This window comes from Indicator indicator, chromosome 1 (assembly GCF_027791375.1).
Source record: "Indicator indicator isolate 239-I01 chromosome 1, UM_Iind_1.1, whole genome shotgun sequence".
Classification (NCBI taxonomy): domain Eukaryota; kingdom Metazoa; phylum Chordata; class Aves; order Piciformes; family Indicatoridae; genus Indicator; species Indicator indicator.
In genome coordinates this window covers 94,182,870-94,206,509 of record NC_072010.1, presented here as the reverse complement: position 1 = coordinate 94,206,509, position 23,640 = coordinate 94,182,870, and the positions used below count along the sequence as shown (strand labels likewise).

Here is a 23,640-nt window from a genome sequence, read left to right as displayed (position 1 = left end):
ACTACCTGAAGGGAGGTTGTAGCCAGGAGGGGGTTGGTCTCTTCTCCCAGGCAACCAGCACCAGAACAAGAGGACACAGTCTCAAGCTGCACCAGGGGAGGTTTAGGCTGGAGGTGAGGAGAAAGTTCTTCACAGAGAGAGTGGTTGGCCATTGGAATGTGCTGCCCAGGGAGGTGGTGGAGTCACCATCCCTGGAGGTGTTCAAGAGGGGATTGGACGTGGCACTTGGTGCCATGGTTTAGATAGGCATGAGGTGTAGGGTGACAGGTTGGACTCGATGATCCTTGAGGTCTCTTCCAACCTTCTTGATTCTTGATTCGTGATTCTTGATTCTTGATTCTTTTCCCTCGGTAGGCTTCACGTGCTTTGAGCTTTGTAACTTCATATATGGCCATGAATATTGGCTATGCCTATGCTGGTAACTGCAGAATAAATACTTCTGGCTATATATTCTGCATGTTACATATTCCAGCAGTGTGTGATATATAAGTACCTTGACATGAGAGCAGCTATTGTGCATGCACAACTACTGTGGGGACAGGGATTGTGCCTTCCAGGAAATTGACACTAGAGTTTCCATAAAAAATGTAAGTGGTACAACAGGTGTTGTTGCCATTGCCTGAATTCAGCTCTAGGATTGACGGGAAAGGAGCAGACATAACTTTTGTTTGCAGTTGTTACCCAAACATAGGGTTTAAATTTTTTTCCCTTTTATGGTTCTGCTATTACCTTGACACTGAAAGTAAACTGTAGTCTGCTCAGTTTCCCACTTAGAAGGGTATTGAGACAATGCAATTTCAAACTGAACGGGACCTTCGCTAAGAAAATTACTCCAGTTTGTTCTGATCTTGAATGATGTTGGGAAATACTGGGTGTGACTTTGGTCCATTTCCTGAGTGCACAGAGTAGTCACCTGCACATGGGTGAAGAGGCAGGAGGTTCTAGTTTGGGAAATACTGGGTGTGACTTTGATCTGTTTCCTGAGTGCACAGACTAGTCATCTGCACATGGGTGGAGAGGCAAGAGGTTCTAGTTTCGGCCTAAACCAACTGTCTTAAGATGTGGGTTGGCTGGAGGCTCTTGTTTGCTTTTCTTAATTGATGTGGAGACTGTATACATGGAAGATTTTAAAGTGCTTTTCACATTTAGTGTTAAAATTATCAGTGCTTCACTTTTCATTTTCCCCATTTCTCTCCTTCTCCAGGTCAGTAATGGTAGGATCCCTATGTTACAGGTCATATGACTGCATGACACACATCTGTATATATATATGAGATGCCTGGTGACTCTACTCAGACTGCACTGAACTTCCCTCTACGTAACTGTCATCATTTCAGAGATATTGGCTGCCATTATGATGCCTGGAGGCTTATCTGAGACCAAGACTGCTACTCCAGAAGTCCAGCATATTGTTAACCAGGTGAGTTGTGGCTTGCATGAAGATGAAGTCTGTGGTGCAAAGTCCTGATGCTTGTGTCCCACTGTACTCAGCATGGGTGAGGCCTTACCTTTAGTAATGAGTTTTGTTTTGGCACACTTACTACAGGAAAAACATTGAGGTGCTGGGAAAGGTCCAGAGAAGGGCAGCAAAGCTGGTGAAGAATCTGGAGAACAGGTTTTATGAGAAGCAGCTGAGGAAACCAATGTGGTTTAGTCTGGGGAAAAGGAGGCATAGGGTCGGAGACCTTCTTGCTCTCTACAACTCCCTGAAAGGAGGTTGTAGCGAGGTGGATGTTGGTCTCTTCTCTCTAGTAACAAGTGATTGGATAAGGGGAAATGGCCTCTGGTTGCACCAGGGGAGGTTAAGATTGAATATTAGGAGGAACTTCTTCACTGAAAAGAGCAGGCTGTCCAGGGGGGTGGCTGAATCCCTGTCTCTGGAGGTGTTTCAAAGATGTAGAGATGTGTTACTGAGGGACATGGTTTAGCACAATACTTTGTAGAGTTGGATAATGGTTGGACTTTTCCAGTCAAAAGATTCTATGATTCTATAAAGGCTGAGAGACCAGCCTGGTTTAGACCAGAAGCTAGCATTGAAAATGGGAATCTCTTTGATTGCCAGTCAGTCTTTTCTCAACACTCTGCCTAGGCAGTGTACTGGCAAGCCTGAGACAAACCACCTCTCTGTCTCGTCCTTGTCCATAGCCAGGGAGAGCTCTGGCTTCCTTCAGTTAATATTCACATGTAGTTCAAAGGCCAGCTGTGCTATGCTAGCACTGAGGTCACTTGCTGGAAATTACAGGTGGTGTGTTTGAAGGGGAAGATACCTAGTAGCATTAATTCCTCAATGAAGGCTGTGGAGAGAACAAACTGTGGGAGTATGCACTAGAAAAGTAGAGATACAGGACAAGGCTATGAATAAATAGCATTTTCGCTGCTGGTATCAAGTATTTTCTAGAGTCACAGCTGTGATGCAGAGACTGCTGATGAGCCAGTCGGACAAGGTGAGCTTGACACAAGGAAGGCAGGATGAGTCCAGTCACCATGGTGTTGGTTATAGGCAGCCATCCTGGAAGCAGCTGTGTAAACAACACCTCTGCAGATCCTCTAATGTCCAGCAGTACAGCAGATTTTAAAATGAGTGTAAAGTGCCTTCCTCCTGAGGAGCTGGTGGGGAACAGCATGGCATGGGAAAGCTCCTTTCATGTCTCACATCTCATATTCCTGCCCACACCACCGCCCAGTTGGGAAAGATGAGCTCTTCCCCTTGTGGCAACTGCACAAGGTGTAACTCATGCCTTCCTTGAGGGAACAGAAATAGGAAGAAGTGGAGCCGAACATGTTGGCCTACACCATTGCTCACTCTTGTGTCTGCTGGGCTCCCAGCTCCCCCTTTCACTGTGCCAAAGGACAGCGTTTGCACCAGTGCCATTCCTCATCTTCTTCAAGCTTGCGGGCTGAGACCAGGTGGTGATGAAACCAGACTAAGGTGATCTGGGCTGTGTGTGCAGGGCAACGGGGCCACTGGAAAATACCTATAAAATAGGCTGAGGCCAGAGTCCAGATCTCTCAGCAGATTCTGCTGATTCTCCACATAGTTCCCCATGTGGAGGGTGTAGTTTGTGCTGAGTAATGCTGAGTTTACTTACGGGAAGATCTTTGATGGTACCTGAGATTTCTGATTTGTCACAGTGATACAAGATACAAGTCACTCTTAAGAAAACACAGCCATTGTAATACACAGTTCAGTCACAATACCAGCGTGAGCTCCATTACTGGTCTCTATCATATGCTCACTGCCATGGTGCTGGGCATCCTCAGCCACCAGGGAGGAGGAAGTGGGTTGAAGCTGGCTCAAGCCTGCTGTTCTCTAAAAAATTCTTTTGCTCATTGTTTGGTTTTGATACTCTGGGTTGGGTAGAGCCCTGTGTCCAGTCCCCCCATCCTGATCTGGCTAACTCAGGGAGGTGTTCTCATTCTGACTACCAGTTGATCCACTCACCCTGACAGCTGTTTACATCAAAGAAACACTTTCTGTTCTACTTTGTGTCGAGATAAAGCTACCTTCTTTGCAAAAGCTGTGGCCAGTCACACCCATTATTTTTTCCTGAGTTTCATAGGCACATCAGCCTTGCCCAGCTCCTCTGAGCCTTCTGCAATTTGTAGGGCATTATTGAACAGTTCTAGCTGGGATTGCCAGAGTTGGGCATGTACACATGGGGGGAAGGGCTGGAGTATGTGTTGGGGGCTGGTGATAAGAAGTTTTCAGAAGGGAGGTAATTTACTGCAGAGCAGTAAATTGTATTTGGAACACCTATGGAATCCCTCAGGAACAGTATCACTGCTCATACTAAGCTGACACAAGTTGAAGGAGCATAATTTTACCTATGGAGGGGAGACGCTGAGGAAGGACTTATGGCACCTTTGTGGTTACAATTCTTATTTCTTCATATGTAAGGCTGGAAGGGCAACATCCCCTGCCAGCTGGGGGCTGTGAAATTTGACCAATGAGTTTGCTTGGATAGTGCAGCATGCCAGATACTGAGATGTGTTTTTAATGTTACAGGTGAGCAGAAGATCCCAACCTACTGCAGTGTGTGTCAGAGGTGAAACACAGAGCCTGAAGTGTAGATGTACAGATTTTCTGATTGATTTCCTAGGAGGAGACTGATCTAAACTCTGGTGTTCTTCTATTCTCAGTAACTCCAGGGAAATGAAAATAAATTACTGGTTTGGTGGGTTTATTTTCTGCAAGGTAAATTTTTTGCCTTGTGTTGAGTGCAAAAGAAAGAGGTCTCCTTGATCCTTTCTCCTTTGACAAAGCTCACAGTCCCCCACAGAAGCTTTGCTGTAGTTCGCTAAGGTAAACATTCTTGTGAAGAAAAACCTTGCACTGGGCCAGCCCTGCTCTGTGTCCAGCCAGATAACGTGTCACCCTTTAATAATGCAGTTCTGTGGAATTTTTTGGGCTGCTAAGCAGAAGAGCAGTTTGTATGATTTGAGTGAAGTTGTGAAGAGCACCTGCAGACCTTGGGGCACAGAAGGGCTACCTGTGCTTGGAATAGTGTAATGTATGCCTTATCTTAGTGAGCTGAGGAATACTGCTTTTGCAGTCTCCTTGTTTTACAGCGGGTGCCTAAAACTGAGGAATGTTTTGGGTTTAATGAGCTGTTAGGTAAGAGCTTAGGAATGTTCTGTTTTTCCATCTGAGGATTAAGGAGCTATCTGCCTGCCTGATTTTACTGAAGGCTCTGTCAGTCAATAACAAACGAGGGACTTACGGTCAGAGGTTAGGAGACATCACAAAACTGGAATGAGCTGGCTTTTTTTTTCTCTTTTGTTCTGAGAGAGGAATAATAACCAAAAGTTGCCACTTAGGAGCAGAGGAATAATATCTATATATGCAAAGCTGCCATTTCACAGCATCCTAGGATTCCCCAGACCCAGACAGATGGAAGGCAATTGGAAATTGGGAGTTTTCCTGCTAGAGTTAGCAGCTCCCAAGCTGAAAGTACAAGCTATTTGTTCTCTGATACAGAAAGCCTGCAGAAGCTGTTCAGAAGAATTGCAAATGTAAGAGATCATGAGGATCCTGAATATGACAAAGTGAATAATTTCTGTCTGGAAATAGCTGCTATATATGATCCTAGGGTGCTTTCTGGATACATTAGGAAGGAATGTTGTGGGAATGGCAGCCAACTGTAGGAGGATGTGCTGAAAAAGTACATTCAGTGTCTAGTGTGACCAGCAGGACCAGGGAAGTAGTTGTTCCCCTGGACTAAGCACTAGTGAGACCACACCTTCAGTAATGGCTTCAGTGTTGGGGCCCTTACTATCAGAAAGACATTGAGGTGCTGGAGCTGGTCCAGAGAAGGGCAATGAAGCTGGTGAATGGTCTGGAGAACAGGTCTTGTGAGGAGTGGCTGAGGGAACTAGAGTTGTTTAGCCTGGAGAGAAGGAGGCTGAGGGGAGACCCACCAACTATTTTTTCCCTTTCTTTTTTGCAGGTGAAGCCACAATTTGAAAGCAGGGAAAACAGGACATTTCGTATCTTCAAAGCCATAGTATATAAGACTCAGGTGGTTGCTGGCATCAACTATTTCATTAAGGTTTGTATATATTATAGGAGGAAGTACTTGTAGTTAAACAACATAGGTGAGTTGCATAGTGGCTTATAGCAAAAAAGATAAGCAAATGTAGTAGAAAACCATCTGATGTACCTATTAGAGTTTAGCATTATCTCCAGATGCTTATAAAATCCCTCTCTTTGGCACTGCTGATGATACAGAACTGGGAGGAGTAGCTGACACCCCATCAGGCTGTGCTGCCATTCATGAAGACGTGGACAGGTTGGAGAGTTGGGCAGAGGGTGTCCTGGTTTGGGGACAGACAGATCCTCTCTTGCCCCGAGAGGGACAAAGGAATGACACTCACACAAACGGATTGAAGAGTGATGGAAAGTTTAAATGGAAAAGCGATTGGTGAAGCTACAAAAAACTACAAGCATAGTGGCAAAGATATCCCAAAGCATACAGAGTCCCTTACACAACACCCAAAGGCCTCCCAGCTGTACCCTTCTCCCCATCTGAGGGTATACCCAAAATCCCCAGGGCTCATTCTTCCCCCCTGTTGCTAGGCTACTCTCAGGCTGGCCAGGTCTGAGACTGCCCCCCTGCTTCTCCTCCTGGCATTAGGCCTAGACAGGCCTAAGAGGCCTTGAGATAACTCCCCCACCATTACTTGATAGGGAGCATCTCCCACAGGAGCAGAGAGGAAAGAAAGAGGAGGAGGAGAATGACTCTGCAGATGGATTTATAGGGTGCAGGATTTATGGGTAGAGATATGCCGTTTCCTGTGTCCACCTTATTGGGTTGGGCACTCAGGACACCGGAGCTATAACTTACGTGGCAGTAACAGGAGGCACCCGGCTAAACTGCCACAGAGGGGAACTTCCTTAAGTTCAACAAGGAAGGGTAAGTCTAGAGTTCTGCACCTTGGGAGGAAAAGCCCCCTGCACCAGTACATGTTAGAGGGTTGACCTGCTCAAAAGCAGCTCTATGGAGAAGGACCTGTGAATGCTGGTGGACAAGGTCCCCATGAGTCAGCAATGTGCCTTTGTAGCCAACAAGGACAGTGGTATTCTGGGATAAATTAAGAAGATCGTGGTGAGCAGGTCGAGGGAGATTCTCCTCCCACTCTGCTCTGCCCTAGTGATGCCACACTTGGATTTTGTGTCCAATTCTAGGCTCCCCAGTTCAGGAGAGACAGCGACCTACTGGAGAAAGTCTAACGGAGGACCACGAAGATGCTGAGGGGAATGGAGCATCTCTCTCATAAGGAAAGGCTGAGAGACTTGGGGCTTATTAGCTAGGAGAAGAGCAGACTGAGAAGGTATCTTCTCAATGCTTATCAATAACTAAATGATGGAGGTCAAGAGGATTGGGCTGGGCTCTTTTCAGTAGTGTGCAGTGATAGAACAAGGGGCAACAGGCACAAACTAGAAACAGGAGGTTTCCCTACAGCTAGCTGAAGGAAGGGGCCCAGCCTCTTCTCCTTGGTGGCAAGCAACAGGACTAGAGGAAATGGTTACAAGCTGCACCAGGGGAGGTTTAGGCTGGATATTAGGAAATGTTTCCTCACTGAAAGGGTTATCAGCCATTGCGGTGGTCTGCCCAGGGCAGTGGTGGAATCACCATCCCTGGAGGTGTTCAAGCGGCGTGTTGACCTGGCACTTGGGGACATGATTTACTGTTGACCCCTCAGTGCTCGGTCAAAGGTTGGACTGGATGATCTCTGAGGTCTCTTCCAACCAGATATATTCTGTGATTCACTTAAACATAAAGAAAAACTTCTTTCCTGTGAGAGTGCTGGAGCACTGGAGCAGACTGCCCAGAGAGGTTGTGGCATCTTCTCTGGAGACTTTCAAAACCCACCTGGATGTGTTCCTGTGCAACCTGATCTAGGTGAACCTGCTTCAGCAGGGGCATGGATTAGATGATCTTCAGAGGTCCCTTCCACCCCCCACCACTCTGTGATTTTGTAAAACTTAAAAAACATGCACTGTGCTACTTCAGATGTGAATGATAACTGGCTTAGAAGCATCTCACTACAAGGCTACCAACTGCCTTGTCAACTCAAATTATTTATTTAGTCTTAACTTTGGTGTCCTTTCAAGGCAAAGTAGCTTTCCTACTGTATTTGTGTCCTTCAATTATGTTTATGATAATGAATTTGAGGTCAGTCTGAGGATCTGATGGAGACTTAGAGTGAATTTAGCTTAATTAAAAGAACATCCAATGCAAGCATCTCATTCTCTCCTTACCAGTTCTGCATGCAAGCATGCGTGTCGATGTTTTGGTTCTGTGTCATGTGCTGCAGGGGCACTGCTAGTTCCTTCTGTATTTTCAACATACCCTTTCTGCTGCAGAGAAAAAACAGGTCATGATTCACTTGGAGCACAGATATGTCTGGTAGGACATGCTCTCTTGACACAGGTCAGAAGCCTTTTATTAAAGAAATTGGGAGGGAGAGTTTGGGGGATGGTAGTTCTGCAGAGAGACATTATGAACGTTTGCTCCACACTTCTCATACATAGTTGATGTGAGGAAGGACAGACACTGCCAATTTTTTTTTCCCATGTCCTTCCTTAATGGTTATTCCTGCTCTGTGGGTGCCAGGGCTAGTCACAGTCTTACTTACGTGAAGGATATTTATCCTTCCTTTGCTCCTGGGAGTTGAGCTTTTGCTTTGTGGACAAGGCACTGACTAATGAAGAGTAACAATTTCCATGAAGGCTGCGGTAAAGCCAGAAGTCGTGATCAGTTGCAGTTCTTCCCTTAATGCCACCTTACTGCTGACCAAGTCAACGTAAAATACTTGTCTGCTGTCCATCCTAGGCCTCATGACCCAGCTACTCAGAAATGAAGATGGACATGTTACCAAACTTGGAAAAAATCCATTTATAGCACTGCTGGACAGGGTGCTGCACCATCGTGTCTAGACCGTGATTTTGCCAAGAAAGATTGGACCAGATGGTCCTCGATGTCACTTCCACCCTGCTATTCTGTGATTGTGTGATTTGTCTCTTCTTCTTTCCCAGTCTTCTCAGTGACAGGAAGTTGATATTCACTTTAGCCTTAACTGGAACGAGGTCTGTCAGAAGAGTCATTCTTTCATACATCTGAATTTTACACATCACTAGCATTTTACCAGCAGCCTTAAAGCTGAGATGTAATTCAGACCAAGACAAACACAGTGCCACGTTGCAGCCATCAGAAAACGTGTTGAACCCCCTTAAAGCCCAAGGCATTAAACTTTCCTTTCATGCTATATCACAGTATATCAGAGGCTGGAACAGACCTCAAGAGATCATTGGGTCCAATGCCCCTGCCAAAGCAGGATCGCTTGGAGTAGTCTGCACAGGAATGCATCTAGATGGGTTTTGAAACTCTCCAGAGAAGGAGACTCCACAACCCTCCTGGGCAGCCTGTTCCAGTGCTCCGTCACCCTCACTGTAAAGAAGTTTCTCCTCATGTTGAGGTCAAATCTTCTATGTTCTAGTTTGAACCCATTGTTCCTTGTCTTATCACTGTGAACCACCGAAAAGAGTCTGGCCCCCTCCCCTTGACACCCACCCCTCAGATATTTATACACATTGATCACATCCCCTCTCAGTATTCTCTTATCAAGACTAAATAGCCCCAGGGATCTCAGTCTCTCTTCATAGGGGAGATGCTCAAGTCCCCTAATCGTCCTCATGGCTCTCCGTTGGATTCTCTCCAGCAGTTCTCTTTCTTGAACTGGGGAGCCCTAAACTGGACACAGTATTCCAGGTGTGGTCTCATCAGGGCAGAGTAGAGAGGTAGAAGAACTTCCCTAGCCCTGCTGGACACACCTCTCTTGATGCATCCCAGGATCCCATTGGCTCTCTTGGCCACAAGAGCACATTGTTGTTCCATGGAGAACTTGATGTCCACCAGCACTCCAAGGTGTTTCTCTGTGGAGCTGCTTTCCAGCAGGGCAGCCCTTAACCTATACTATCCTTCACAGAGAGTTTAGCTCTGTGTGTATGAAATAATGTACAAATTCATGGCAAGTCTTTTTGTGTTATGGGCTGGATATTAGAAGAAACTTCTTGACTGAAAGGGTTCTTAAACGCTGGAGCAGGCTTCCCAGGGATGTGGTTGAATCCCCATCCCTGGAGGTGTCTAAAAGACTCAGAGATGTGGTGCTGAGGGAAATGGTTTAGCAGTAGACTTAGTAGAGAATGGTTGGAGTCAATGACCTTAACGGTCTTTTCCAACCAAAATGATTCTATTACAACTTTCTAGTGGCTGAGTTTATTTTAAAAATTATTTTGGCCACTCACTCGCAGAAGCACCAAGATGTGTCATGCTATCTGTTCAGGCACTGATGTGTTTGGAGTAACTGCAGATGAGTTTTGAATAGATCTTTCTATTCCTTCTAGGAGCTGACACTATCTATGCATCTTGCCTTACTTCTGAGTCATTTACTCACTGTCTCTTATCTTCCACCCCGAGTGTCTCACGAAGCTGTAAGCTGATGTGCTGGGGCCTTGATGACCAAAACAGAACACCATCAACACGTTTCTCCTGTTGTGTGTCCTCGTGCTTCCACACTCAAGCAATCCTACTCATTTTCCATTTGCTTGGGTCTGAAGGTGTTTACTACAGTTTTTCATATGAGTGTAGACAGTTTCTGACATCAGTTACTATGCAGACTTGGGTTAAAGTCTGCTGTTGAAGTAAAAATGGAGAAACACCTAAAATTTAAGCTTCTGAGCAACGATATTCTTCCAAGTATGTAAGAGCATCCTTTTGTTTGAACCTACTGTGAACCCATGATCCTCACTTTCTCTTTTGGCTTCTAGGTCCAAGTTTCCGATGATGATTATGTCCACTTAAAGGTGTTTCAGGGCCTTTCTCATGAGAACCAAGGTCCTAACCTTGACGGTTTTCAGACTGGCAAAACCAGAGATGATCCTCTGACCTACTTCTGAGAGACGATGAGGAATTGGTGCCTCACTTGTATGGGAGCTCTGCCTGTGTCAGTAAATGTGTGAAAATAAAGCAAGTTTTGAAAACTCTTTATTCATCTGCTGCATGTCATGTCTAGGTCTGCTACCTGGCTAAAGCTGTCTCTGCCACTTAGGGGTACTATGGCTGTTAGACATAGCACACCCATTTCAGCTCCTCTTTCCAAAGCAGTTGGACATCCAAGATAAAACTGGGGCCTCCTGAACATACTTTAGGCACTATGAGCTATATACAAAGCATGTGGTGAATTCCTGGGCTTGCTCTAAGTGCATTAAATACACACACTTCTTAGAAGGTGTGTGAAATAGATGGATGGGGGACTGGATGGATGGATGAGGGGATGGATGAATGCATAGATGATTCTATGTAGAGAGGGAGGGAGGGATGGGAGGGATGGATGGGTAATTTCTGGCAGAAGGGAAGAGAAAAGCCAAACTTTATCCCCTTCTATAAATGCAGCTTCACTGTAGGAGAGCTGAATTTGGGGCAGGAATGAGCTGCTTGAAGGAGCAAAAGGACAGGCCCCTAATTCAGCTGAGACAGATGAATCCCAGCATTCAGCCTCTGGAGCAAGGATTCACTGTGCTAACCTAGTGTGCTTTACTGGACAACAGTGGAGCTCATTTCCTTTGCCTGGTTGTTTCTTTGCCTGATTTTCTTTTTTTTTTTATTGGTAGCATTACCCACCTGTAATGACAGCAGCCTTCAAATGAGCTTGTAGGTGACAAAGGTAGAGAGCAAACCCAAGCCACAACAAAAATGCTTCCAGGATAGCAGCTGCTCAGGTAAGGGCCTTTGCATTACCTGCCAGTGAGCTGGGGCTCAGGTGCAAGACATGAAATGCCTAAATAGGTTTCATAGAATCATACAATCACTTTGGTTGGAAGAGACCTTTAAGATCATCGAGCCCAACTATTATTTAAATTTACCAAGTTTGGTGCTAAACCATGTCCCTCAGCAGCACATCTCTGTATCTGAAACACCTCCAGCTTCTTCTAATACCCAATCTAAACCTCCCCTGGTACAACTTGAGCCCATTTACTCTCCTCCTATCACTTCATACTAAGGGAGAAGAGACTGACCCCCCCCACACCTCACTCTGACCTTACAGTATAACAGCACATTAGAGGTTGGAAGGGACCTCCAGAGATCATCGGGTCCAACCCCCCCCAGCCTCCTTTCAGGGAGTTGAGCAAGAGAGAGCAAGAAGGGCTCCCCTCAGCCTGCCTTTCCCCAGATGAAATACCACCATTTCCTCTCTTCCTACCACCTTATCACTACTAACATCCTTTTGCAAAGCAACACATGGAGGTAACGTTCAGCTTTTGAATCAGGAAAACACTTTGGGGTGGTCAGCACCAAAACAAGACCCTGTGTTTCTGAAACCACTTTATTTTAGCAAAACGAGATGTGCCATAATAAGCCAGACTTACACTCTCCCTTTATTCCATATTGGGGGGAGGGGGGTTCGGGAGGGGTGAGGACTTTTTGGGCTGATAAGAGCAAAATCATGTAATGCCCCCGAATAATCAGAAGACAGAACATGCTCCTGCTAAGTAGCGCTGGCTACATTCACACAGCACATCTCTGCAAAAAAAAAAAAAAGCCCAGTAACATGCTTCTGTGGTCACCATGTCCTCTCCTGTCACAGCTGCTTGTCATTTCCTCAGTCTGTGGCCACAGACATGGAGAAGTAGCATCTCACAGTGGGCTGTTTCCCTTCAGATCAGAGTGCAGCGACCCCTAGCCAACTCCCAAATTAATAACACATGATAAAACAAAATTTCCAGGCTTGGGTACAAGAGTTTCTAAGGAAGCATACATAGTGATTATCTACACAGGTATACCAAAAAAAAAAAACAACTCACTACCTGGCTGTAGTTGGAAGGGTCTGCTCAAAGCAAGGTCAGTAAGACAGTTGGCTGTGGACCATAGGCAGGCAGAATTTTGGTGCTCTCCACTGACAGAGCCACCACAACCCCTCTGGGCAAGCTGGTCTCCCATTTGACCATCCTGGCAACAGATGGGGGCAAAGAAGGTGTTTCTGTATTTACATGGAATTTATTTCTTTCATTTCACAGCTGTTGCCTCTTGCCCTTTCACTGTACTGAGCACTACTGAGAAGAACCCGGATCTTCACTGCCTACCCCTTTACCTTGTCTCCTAAAGCTGAACAAGCTCAGCTTTCTCAACCTCTACTTTTAAAAGCTGGCTGCACCAATCACTTAGCTGTCTTGGGGATCTTTTGCTGGACTCTGGTGCATCTGTGCCTATGAAAGGGGGCACAGCACTCCAGATGTGGCCTCATCAAGTGCTGAATAGTGTATGTGTGAGGAAGACTGGGCTCTCCATCTGCTGGCAGTGCTCTTGGATACTGCTGGGCACCTTTGCCACATGACATCCAGTAAGACAGCTCCCAGGTCTTTTTCTGCAGGGCTACTTTCCAGACCCCAGCCTGTATGGGTTATTCCTTCCCAGGTGCAGGAGTGTATAGCTCCCTTTGTTGACAGTTGTGAAATGCCCATCTGCTCATTTCTCCAGCCTGCTGGCAACCCTCTGAACACAGCTACTCAGTGTACCAGCTGCTCCTCTTGGTTTTGTGGCATCTCTAACCCACTGCAGGTGAGCTTAGGGTCATTTGAAGGTGTTACACAGTATTTGTCCCAGTATTGATTCCCAAGGATACAACCCCTAGGGACTGACCTCTAGCTGTACTCTGCACAGCAGTTCAGTTAGTTTGCAGTCCATGTAGCTATGTGCTTAGTTTGTCTAGGAAGACGTTTTGGAGGACACTATGAAGAGCCTTACTTAAAATCACAGAAGATCACATCTATCTTCTCTCCCATATCTCATCACAGCAGGGTATCAGGTTGATTATGCAGGATCTCTCCTTTGTAAAATCCATGCTGATTACTTTCAATCACCTTCTTGTGCTTCATGGTTGGAAATGACTTCCAGGCTTCTTTGCTCATTTCCAGGGACTGAGGTGTGGCTGATGAGTCTGTAGCACTCTGGATTCCCCTTCTGGAACACAGGAGTGACACTTTTCTTTCTTCCCACCTCAGGAACCTCCCCTGATGCTCAGGATCATTCAAAGGGTACTGAGTGTAATGTTGCAATGACATTGTCCAGCTCCCCAAGCATCCATAGGTGCACCCCTTCACGTGCCATGGTATTTAGTCCACTTTGCTTACATGTTCCCTCTAGCCTGAGCCAGCTCTGCTGAGGGAAGTCCTTCTCTCTCCAGACTTTCCCACTCATCTTAGGGACCTCAAATTCCTGAAGGCAGTTCCTACTAATTAAGACCAAGATAAAGGCAGCATTGAGTACCTCAGCTTTTTATGTCCCCTGCTCCACTGAGCACAGAGGACTCACATTTTCCTTAGCGTTTCTTTAGTTGCTGAAGCTTTTCTTGTCACCTGTCATGTCTCTCACCAGATTAAAAGCATTTCTAATCAAAACATGAAATAAATAGGTTATCCAGAATATAAAGAACACTGAAGGGAAAAAAAAAAACCCTCTGAGCACGACAATAACCAGTACAAAGAGTGAAACATCATCAGTCAGATACACCATCTCAGTTCATGAGAAATATTTATTAACACAGCAATGTTTGTACATCTAAAATGCCTTTCCAGCGCTTTCCCTTACGACTGAGAGAATGAACAAACTGGGTTTTACCTTAAACTCCTACGCCCTCTGCCGGTCTTTACATCCTACTGCTCCAAGAGCCTAAACGCAGTTACCAAGGGAATGTTTGTTTCATTAGACTCCAAAACCCCTCTTCCTCGAACGCTTCATCTCCAGTCTCTCTGCAGGCCTTTTCCAATGAAATACACAGTCCAGTTTAAATCTACAGATACACGGACAGCTCAGAAAAGATTCTGGGTTTCCTCTTCCTCTTTGCTCTGAATACATGACTGTCACTTCCCCTTCAATTCCCAGACCAAGGAACTCTACAAATAGAACCCAGTCACAGAATTCCTGTTAAGATGCACTGAAGCCAGTGCAGCTATGTGGGTTAAGAGTTAGTGTAGGTGAAAGCAGATCTGTGCAACTCTATTGTTTAGGTACTGCACAGTAAGGGAGTAGCATAAAAGAAATGGATTTTTTTTTTCCTCCAGCATTAAGTTTTAAAAAAAGACACTTTCTTTGCTCCTTTGTTGGCAATGTTGGAATCAACATTGTGCAGCCTCTAGGAAGCACACACAAGAAACCATTATAAAAACCACTAGATAAGCTGGCTAGAAATAAGACAGTTCATCATGCTTTGCCTTGCTGCTCTGGTAGCTGTGGAGACTGAGAGGCTTATTCTCGTGAGGAAGGCTTTTGAACACACGCAGGTGCATGAAGTCATCATTGCCAACATGGACCTGCAAAGCATGAAAAACAGTGAGTTTCATCGAGTAGCAGCAAACCTTCTGCAAGGAGGGATGGTGTAGATGATCTTCAGAGGTCCCCTCCAGCCCCTACCATTCTGTGATCAGTGAAATTTGAGGATGGAAAAAACAGAGGCAGTAAAAACCTCCATCACCTCCAGGTGGAGTCTTGTTCTAAACCAGAACGAAAGTCCTGACTTAGTGAAAATACCTGGCCTGTATCAGGAACAGTGCAACTAGGAGGACTAAGGGAGGTATTGTCCACCTGTACTTCGCACTAGTGAGACCACATCTTGAGCACTGGGTTCAGTTTTGGGCACCTCACTACAAGAAAGACATTCAGGTGCTGGAGCATGTCCAGAGAAGGACAACAAAGCGAAGGGTATGGAGAACAGGTCTTGTGAGAAGCAACTGAGGAAACCGGGGTTGCTTATTCTAGAGAAAAGGAGGCTGAGGGGAGAACCTTCATCTGTCTCTCCAACTCCCTGAAAGTGAGGTGGGTGTTGGTCTCTTCTCCCTGGTAACAAGTGATAGGATGACAGCAAATGGCCTCAAATTACACCAGGGGAGGTTGAGGTTGGCTGTTAGAAGAAACTTTGGCACTGAAAGGGTTCTTGAACACTGGAAATAGGCTTCCCATGAGGTGACAGAATCCCCATCCCTGGAGGTGCTTAAAAGACACAGAGATGTGGTACTGAGGAACATGGTTTGGCACCACCCTTGACAGAGTTAGATAATGGTTGGACTTGATGATCTTAAAGGTGTTTTCCAATCAAAATAATTCTGTGATGCTAAATATTCTATGCTTGTTAATCCTCCCTGTGCCTGAGACAGGGAAGATGCAGGTGGGGAACTGGAGTTTCAGAGAAGTGATTAATACATTGAGCACATGCCCAATGCTCTAATCTTACCTGGCCCAACAAGCACTTAAAGGCTTTGATTAAAGTTGCTTGGATTTTGTGTGTGGCATCACCAAAGGCAGAGACAGAGCAGGTTTGATACTTCACTGTCTCATTACACATCTGGACTTCACTTAATGTGGTTAGTGTTCAATGTCACAAATGTGTAATTATCCCCAAACACAAGTTTCAACAAAATAACTGAAAGTAAAACTCATTATGAAAACAGGGAAGTATTATGAAAACAGGAAAGAGTCTCCTTCTCTGGAGGTATTCCAAACCCATCTGGAGATGTTCCTGTGTGATTTATTCTAGGTGATCCTGCTCGAGCAGGGAAGTTGGACTAGATGATCTTCAGAAGTCACTTCCAACCCTGACCATGCTGCAATTCTGTGAAGTACTTTTCTCTCCATTTAATACAGGCAGGGAGATGGGCTGGGATGTGGAAGGGGGATGTTTTCTTTTTTAATGTTCAGATTTTTTTCTTATTAAGGACAAATCATAAGCATCCATCTGCAGGTAAGGAAAAAAACCAAACCCACCATTCCAAATAATATACATGTTAATTAAAAATATATATATATTTTAAAAAATCCCATTGCCCAGTGTCCTCTACCTTGATGAAGTAGTTGGTTCCAGCAACCACCTGAGTTTTAAACTCTACTGCAGTGAAGACATCAAATGTTTTCCCTTCTTTTTCTTCCAGCTGAGGCTTCACCTGAAGGAAACAACAGGCTATTTAAGACAAGATTCAAGTATTTAGCAGTTAAGGCCCACACTATCAGTGTGCCTTGGTACCCTCCAGCTCACTGCTGCTGCTGCTGCTGAATTCCCAGACAGAGGGAAATTCCCTGCTTCTCCAACTTACTGAAATATTAAAATTAATATTGTATCTGTGTTGAAGCGAGATCAAAAAATCTTCCTGCTGCCAGACAGGCAGCAAAGCCAAGACAGAGAGAGGTGTGACTCATTCACCACAGCCTGACACCAACCTAGAGCCTCCACAGGAGAACTCTGGGGTCTGCTGAAAGATTTATTGTGACAAACGATCTCCTCTATCCATGCATCCACTTCCCTTTCTGTCCTGTGTATCTAACAAGAAATGTGAAACACTTCAGTATCTACACGCACAAGGCTAAAGATCTTTTTAAAGAGAAGTTCTTAATTTACATCATTCTCACAAGAAGAAAGAAGGTGGTCTTTAGCATAAGTTCCCTTTTCAAATTCATAAGTCATTACAGAACATCATGGCTAGATGACCAAATTCTTGGTCAGGAAAACAGATTTCAGGCTTTGTTTACAAGGACAGCAGGAATTAGTCTTGGAAGTCCTTGCTGCAGTCATAGATCTACCCAGGCCTTACACCCTGCCTGCATCATTAGGTAGCCTCCCTTCACTCCCACTGCAGCAGCAGCGCTCAGACGGTCTCCCTCCAGCTCTGTGGTGTACTTCCCCTTCTCCCTGAATTCAAGGGGAATAAATACACATTTGGTCTCCTGCCTGAATCCCAACTGCTTCCCTGGGGGAAAACAAGTGTCTGTGTGCTGCTGTTCAGGCACTCCAGGTAAAGTATGAACAGAAACAGTTCCTGCAGCAGAGTATTTCCTCCCACCTCTCCAGCACTGAGAAGGCACAGGACCAAACTCTAGTGCCTTTCCAAGACAGCTGATCAGTGACCCTCCTGTGCCTGAGAACTGTAACTATACATCTCCTCTCAGAGGTCACACCTCTATGATTCTTCCAGGCTACAAGTAGTACATCGAAAGTAAGATAATGATGTTCAGCTGCTTTTCTGCATGTTTGGGTTTTTTTACCACATGGAAATCAAAGTGCACCCAGTGGGTTTTGCGTTCTAAGATGCAAGGAAGGGCACAGCCCCAGAAAATGCAGTGATTCTCTTATCCCTCCTCTGCTTCTCTTGAGTCAAGTGATTTCAGTTTCCATCACTGGAGCTACTAAGCAGCAGAGAGGGCAGACATGTCTTGTCCCACTGACCCTGTCCTGCCACATGCTCCCTTAGCAATCCTAGGCACTGTGGAAGGTTGGCTGCTTAAGTCTCAAAATCAGCCCAACTCAGCACATCTGGTTATTTCCACCAGAAAGCTAAAGCCTGGGCTCTGTGGCTGTGACCAGCTCAGAGACATGTAGCTGCAAGCTTGTCAGGGAGTTACTGTGGCAATGACTCACCACAGCATGTGACAAATGGGGATCCTGACCGGGGAAAAAAGAGTATCTGGGCTGTCAGTCCAGCTTGCTAATTCATGATCTTAGGCTAGAACTGGGGTCCTGGTGGACACAGGAGCCATCACTGTGACCAGTGGTAAGAAAGGCAACAGCCCACTGGGCCGTGTCAGCAGGAGCCTAGCCAGAGAGAGGCAAGTGACTGTTGCCCTTGTGAAAGAACACTGGACTTCTGTGTTCGGTTTTGGGCCCCCAATACAGGAAAGATGTCAACAAACTAGCGAGATGTCAGAGGGCCACCATGAAGCCAGATGGCTAGAGCATTCGTACTGTAAGGAGAGGAAGAAAAAAGAAATCTTGCTTAGCCTGGAGAAGCTTTGAGGAAAGTTTTCCAGACTCACAGGAGTATGTAATTGCTTTGGTTGAAAAAGATCTTTAAGATCAACAATTCCAACCATTACCTAACTCTAATGGTCTGATGCTAAACCACGACCCTCAGCACCACATCTCTGCAGCTTTTAAACACCTCCAGGGATGGGGATTTGACAACCTTCCTAGGGACTGTTCCAGTGTTTTGAGAGCCCTTTCCATGAAGAAGGTTCTTCTCATAACTAATCTAAACCTCCTCACTTGTTCCTAGAGAGATGAGACCAACATCAACCTCACTCCGATGTCCTTCCAGGGAGTTGTAGAAAGCCAGGTCTCCCTTCAGCCTCCTCCAGGCTAAACAACCTAAGTTCCCTCAGCCACACCTCACAAGACTGTTCTCCAGAACATGTTTTTTAACATGACATGTAGGCCTTTTCAGATCAAAACAAGAACTGTGACTTTCTCAGCAATTCTCAGTAACGTTCTCATTACTGCACACGCAGGTTGGTGCTTAGGAGATGCACATCTCTGTTTTTTTAAATGCAAAACCATCAGATTCTAGAAGCTACTCATTAATTTCAATGACTGCTGTGCCTTTGAAGGGTGCTCTGTACCTGTTTAGAAACTGCTGCAGATTGGGGAACAAATCTGGACAGTGACAAAGCATGAGAAGCTGGAACTCAAACTTCATCTTTCTGCACTAGCCTGAAACACCCTGGCTACTAAAACCAAAATGCAGAAGGAACTTAAGTTCCCATGACTGAAACAAGACTGTGTGCTTTGACAGAATATGGTTGTGCAATGGCATTTTTGGAGCAAAAGCATGTATTTCATTAGCACAGGCAATAATTTAAGTTACTGTAAATAGTATCAGGATTTGAAACTGGCAGTGGTTAGCGCTGAATTTTGCATTAGGGAATAGCAGAAGCAGCAGTGAAGTTTTCTTGCTTATTTGCCTCACGAAGTCTAAACAAACATTTAGATTTCACAAGAACCACCACAGGCTGTACACGAGGCAGGATGTGCCCAGGTGACCACAGAGACCAACATCCTCCTGGCCTGTATCAGGAATAGTGTGACCAGCAGAAGTAGGGAAGAGATTGTGCTTTTGTACTCAGCATTGGTGAGGCCACGTCTTGAATACTGGCTTCAGTTTCAGGGCACTCACTACAAGACAGACATTGAGGTACTGGAGTGAGCCCACAGAAGGGCAGTGAAAAGTGCTGAAGGGTCTGGAGGGAACTCATGTTTAGAATGAAGAAAATGAAGCTGAGGGGAGACCTTTTCACTCTGCAACTCCCTGAAAGGAGGTTGGAGTGAGGTGGGAATCAGTCTCTTTTCCCTGGTAATGAGTAACAGTGGCCTCAAGCTGCATCAGGGGAGGTTTAGGTTGGCTATGAGAGTACAATTCTTTACTGAACCACTGGAATATGCTACCCAGACAGGTGGTTGAATTCTCACCCCTAGAGGTGTTTCAAAGATGCAGATGTGGTGTTAAGAGACATGGTTTAGCATCAGACTTAGTAGAGTTTGATAATGGTTGGCTCGATGATCTTACAGACCTTTTCCAAAGATTCTATCATTCGATGATCTGAGCTCCTTCCTTAAGCTCGAAGAAAAGCACCGTTTAGAACTGCGACGTACAGGAGGGTGGCTGTACGTTGTCCCTGGTGGGTATCACATCAGCCGCACAGCCAGAACGGGAGCTGGAAGCACCCCAGCTCTCCCTGATCACTCCAAAATCACCTTGTAAAATGGTGAACCCGCTCTGCCCGGACTCAACAGAACAGCGCAGGGCCAAGCAGGAACAGGGACGGCTCCAGAAACACAGTGACTGCTCGGTACTTTTCCGCAGTTTGTCAGTCTTCGTGCTTTCCAACTGGCCCGGGGGGGTGCGGGGGCGATGGCGTAAAGCCGGCTCCGCCTTCAAGCAGCGCACAGCCCTTGCCCGATACACTTGGCTCCCTGGCCGCCCCGTCCTGCGCGGGGGACGGGGCCTGAGCGGCGCGCTCAAACCTACCACCTATGGCCGTGTTCCTCACGGCCGGCAGGCCCGCACTGAGATCCAGCAGCTACTCACCAGGCCCGGCGGGAGAAGCCCCCGCAGAACCGGCGCCTCGCCCCCACTCCGGCCAGCGCCCCCCACCAGGCCCTTCCCCGGCCCGCGGGTTCCTCCCGGGGCTCACCCCACGGCACAGCGCGGCGCCCTCACCTCGTTCGCGATATGCTGTGTCTCGTCGGTGGCGGGCCGAGCCGCCGAGGCACCTCCACACAACATGGCAGCAGCCGCTCCCTTCCCGCTCTGGTACTAGTGCTCAGGCGGGGCCGCGCTTGCCGGCGGGGCGGTCCTGCGGCCGGGCGGGGAGCGCGGCCGGGCGGGGAGCGGGGCCGGGCGGGGAGCGGGGCCGGGCGAGGCGGGGCTGGGGCTAGGCCTGGGCCCAGCGCCAGGGAATCACAGAATCGTGGTTTGGTAGCGGCTGGAACGGGCATGTGGAGATCATCTACTTCAACCCTTGCAGGCTAGAGCAGGATCAGCCAGAGTAAGTCACACAGGAACACTCCCAAACCGGTTTGGAATGCCGACGGAGACTCCACAACTTCTCTGGACATCCTGGTCCGGTGCCCTGTCATCCTCGAAGGGAAGTTTTTCCTTCTGTTTATGTGGAACCTCCTGTGTTCCAGTTTGTGTCCGTTGCCCCTTGTCCTGACCCTGGACATCACTGAGAAGAGTCTGGCTCCATCCTCCTGATACTCACCCTTCAGATACTGATAAGCACTAATAAGATTCTCCCCTCAGTCTCCTCCAGGCTAAAGAGCCCCACATCTCTTCAGCCTCTCCTCCAACCCTCTCATCTTACTGACTCTCTGATAAGACTCTCTCCAGTAGTTCCCTGTCTTTCTTAAACTGGGGAGCCCAGAACTGGACACAGGATTTCAGATGAGGCCTCAGCAGGGCAGAATAGAGGGAGAGAAGCTCCTTTGGCCAGCTGGCCATCAGGATGCCATTGGCCACCTCGGCCACAAGGGCAGGTTGCTGGGTTACAGTCAGCCTCTTGTCTGCTAGCACCCCCAGGGCCTTTTCAAGCCTAGGCTGCATGTTCAAATCCGCATTTGGACCTTTTAAAGTATGAGGCAGGGGGAGCAGTGTGAGGGGGTAGGAGCACCCTGCCCCCAACAGTGATGGTCCTAGAGATGTGGCCAGGCCAGACGAACTGTAGCACCAGCTCTCTCTGGCCTTGGCAGAAAACTTCTTGTGCTGAAACCCAGTAGATGATGAAAAATAAAATAAATTTAAAAGATTTTAAAAGCTAAAAGGAAGAATTGCTATAAAAGCTGCCTGCAGGATAAGCCAGCACAGGTCTGTAGCCTGACCTTGCCAGACGACACCTCAGTCACAGACCTGTGTGAGGACAGGACTATCCTAGGGCTGTCCTGAACAGCAGCTCTTTTCCAGCATGTGACGTTTTCCAGCAACCCTCACCTACATGACACAGAATCATAGAATTGTTTCCATTGGAAAAGACACATTTGCTTCAGCAGCCTGGAAAGTTCCCTCTTTTCAGTGGTGCCCAGTGATAGGGCAAGGGCCTGTGGGCACAAACTGGAACACAGGAGGCTTCAAAGAATCATAGAATGGCACAGGTTGGAAAGGACCTTAGAGACCATTTACTCCAACCTCCCTGCCACAGGCAGGGATGCCTCTCAACTAGACTTGGTTTCACTTAGACATACAGAAAAACTCGTTTACTTTTAGGGTGCCAGAGCACTGGAACAGGCTGCTCAGAGAGATTGTGGAGTTTCCTTCTCTGGAGGCTTTCAAAACCAGCCTAGACATGTTCCTGTGCAACCTGATCTAGGTGAACCTGCTCTAGCAGAGGGGCTGGACTAGATGAACTCCGGAGATACCTTCCAACCTCTACCAGTCTGTGATTCTGTGATGTCCAGGACTCCCTCACTCACCACGTTCATCATTCCTTCTTTCAGGCTGATGTAGCTTGTTCCTCAGCCAGCAAACTAAAGGCTGTGGTGAATCATCCAGCCTTTGAGAATGCCCTGATAAGACTTCATCCTGAATGTTCAGATCTTTAGCTAAATTTCCCCCAGTTTAAATACCTAGATTCTTTGGAAAAACAACAGTAACAAAAACCTACCTTCCTCATCCGGTTTCCAAGCTACGCCAGACTTACTAGTTAGAGAATAGCTGCACTTGACGATCTTAGAGGTCTTTTCCAACAGAAACAATTTTACAATTCTATGATCCCTTGATACATTGGTAAATGTACCTCTAACAGCAGAGGGTATTGTGTACAGAATGGACCTCCAGCACTGGTAGGGAAGAGGACATAGTGAGAAATATGAAACAGAATCCGGAAAAAGGATTTCTTTCCCCTTGTATCACCCTCACTCCTCTGCGGAGAACAAATAAATGTTTTGCTGGAAATTTGGGCTCACAGAGTTATGCCGGGTTAGTGAGCAGTGTGAGGGTGAAGGACTGAGATCTTCATTTGGGATGGTTCCCAGCCCATCAGCCAAGTTTGCCAATGGAAATCCCACCAAAGACTCCTTTTTTCTGTTTCCGTGGCTGTTGCTTCACTACCAGATGTCTTGGAAAACATCAGTATTGGCACACGCTTTCCAGTAGCTTTTTGAGCCATGGGAGGTGGAATGGGGCAGCCATTCATGTGTGCAGCTTCTACTGGGACATGCCAGTGGATGTTCTCAGGCTTAAGCTTTCAACAGAGACCGTTGCCCAATTAGTCTTTACTGGTATTGTCTTGTGTCACACACACAGAGGTATCTGAGCAACCTTCTCTTCTGGACTTGGCCAGATGAGAACATGGGAAAATAGGTCTAGTTGCAAATCACCTTCATGAAGAGGGCCTTTTGTTTGTTTGTTTGTTTGTTTTTTTAATAAAATTCCTTTGCATCTAGTGTGTGCATCACTACAACACAGTTCTCACACATGTGGAGCTTGAGGCTTAAAGCTCCAAGTATGTGTGCAGTGAGGCTGGATGGGGGTTCCCCAGCAAACTGATCAGGTTAGTCTGTGCTATAAAATTGTGGCAGCTATACCATGTACAAGGGTACAAATTCATTTTAAATAGATGTAAAGAAAAAACAAACAAACAAAAACCCCCAAAACATGTAAAGAATGAAAACCACCCAAAGAATGAAGAACACCTGAATGTCAGCAGTGCACAGCCATTGAATACTGTTCTCCGAATAGGGCAGCAGATAGTGAATTTCTGTTCCTCGTGTTCATGCACAGACTTTGATTTGTCTCATGTAATTTTCATTTCATTCTTTAAGCTCTTC

General features: G+C 46.5%; 2 protein-coding genes across 2 annotated transcripts; one reads left to right on the top strand and one right to left on the bottom strand.

Annotated features, from left to right (window-relative positions):
* Nucleotides 1-1,354: 1,354 nt before the first annotated feature.
* LOC128972891 (cystatin-A-like) lies at nucleotides 1,355-10,515 on the top strand. The gene is made up of 3 exons (XM_054389017.1): nucleotides 1,355-1,420; nucleotides 5,448-5,549; nucleotides 10,331-10,515. Exons 1-3 carry the CDS (start codon nucleotides 1,355-1,357, stop codon nucleotides 10,457-10,459), a joined length of 297 nt encoding a protein of 98 aa, XP_054244992.1. The 3' UTR covers nucleotides 10,460-10,515.
* Nucleotides 10,516-14,112: 3,597 nt separating this feature from the next.
* Nucleotides 14,113-20,618, bottom strand: LOC128970392 (cystatin-B-like). Its single transcript, XM_054385532.1, has 3 exons — nucleotides 20,537-20,618; nucleotides 16,391-16,492; nucleotides 14,113-14,869 (listed from the first exon to the last, which is right to left on the bottom strand). The coding sequence occupies exons 1-3, from the start codon at nucleotides 20,600-20,602 to the stop codon at nucleotides 14,741-14,743; spliced, it is 297 nt and encodes a 98-aa protein (XP_054241507.1). The 5' UTR covers nucleotides 20,603-20,618; the 3' UTR covers nucleotides 14,113-14,740.
* Nucleotides 20,619-23,640: the final 3,022 nt, after the last annotated feature.

Coding starts and splice junctions, on each gene's coding strand:
- LOC128970392 (XM_054385532.1), bottom strand. CDS start 20,602: ATGTTGTGTGGAGGTGCCTCGGCGGCTCGGCCCGCCACCGACGAGACA. Junction 16,493..20,536: donor CACAGCATATCGCGAACGAG/GTGAGGGCGCCG, acceptor TGTTTCCTTCAG/GTGAAGCCTCAGCTGGAAGA. Junction 14,870..16,390: donor GAACCAACTACTTCATCAAG/GTAGAGGACACT, acceptor CATGCTTTGCAG/GTCCATGTTGGCAATGATGA.
- LOC128972891 (XM_054389017.1), top strand. CDS start 1,355: ATGATGCCTGGAGGCTTATCTGAGACCAAGACTGCTACTCCAGAAGTC. Junction 1,421..5,447: donor TCCAGCATATTGTTAACCAG/GTGAGTTGTGGC, acceptor TCTTTTTTGCAG/GTGAAGCCACAATTTGAAAG. Junction 5,550..10,330: donor GCATCAACTATTTCATTAAG/GTTTGTATATAT, acceptor TTTGGCTTCTAG/GTCCAAGTTTCCGATGATGA.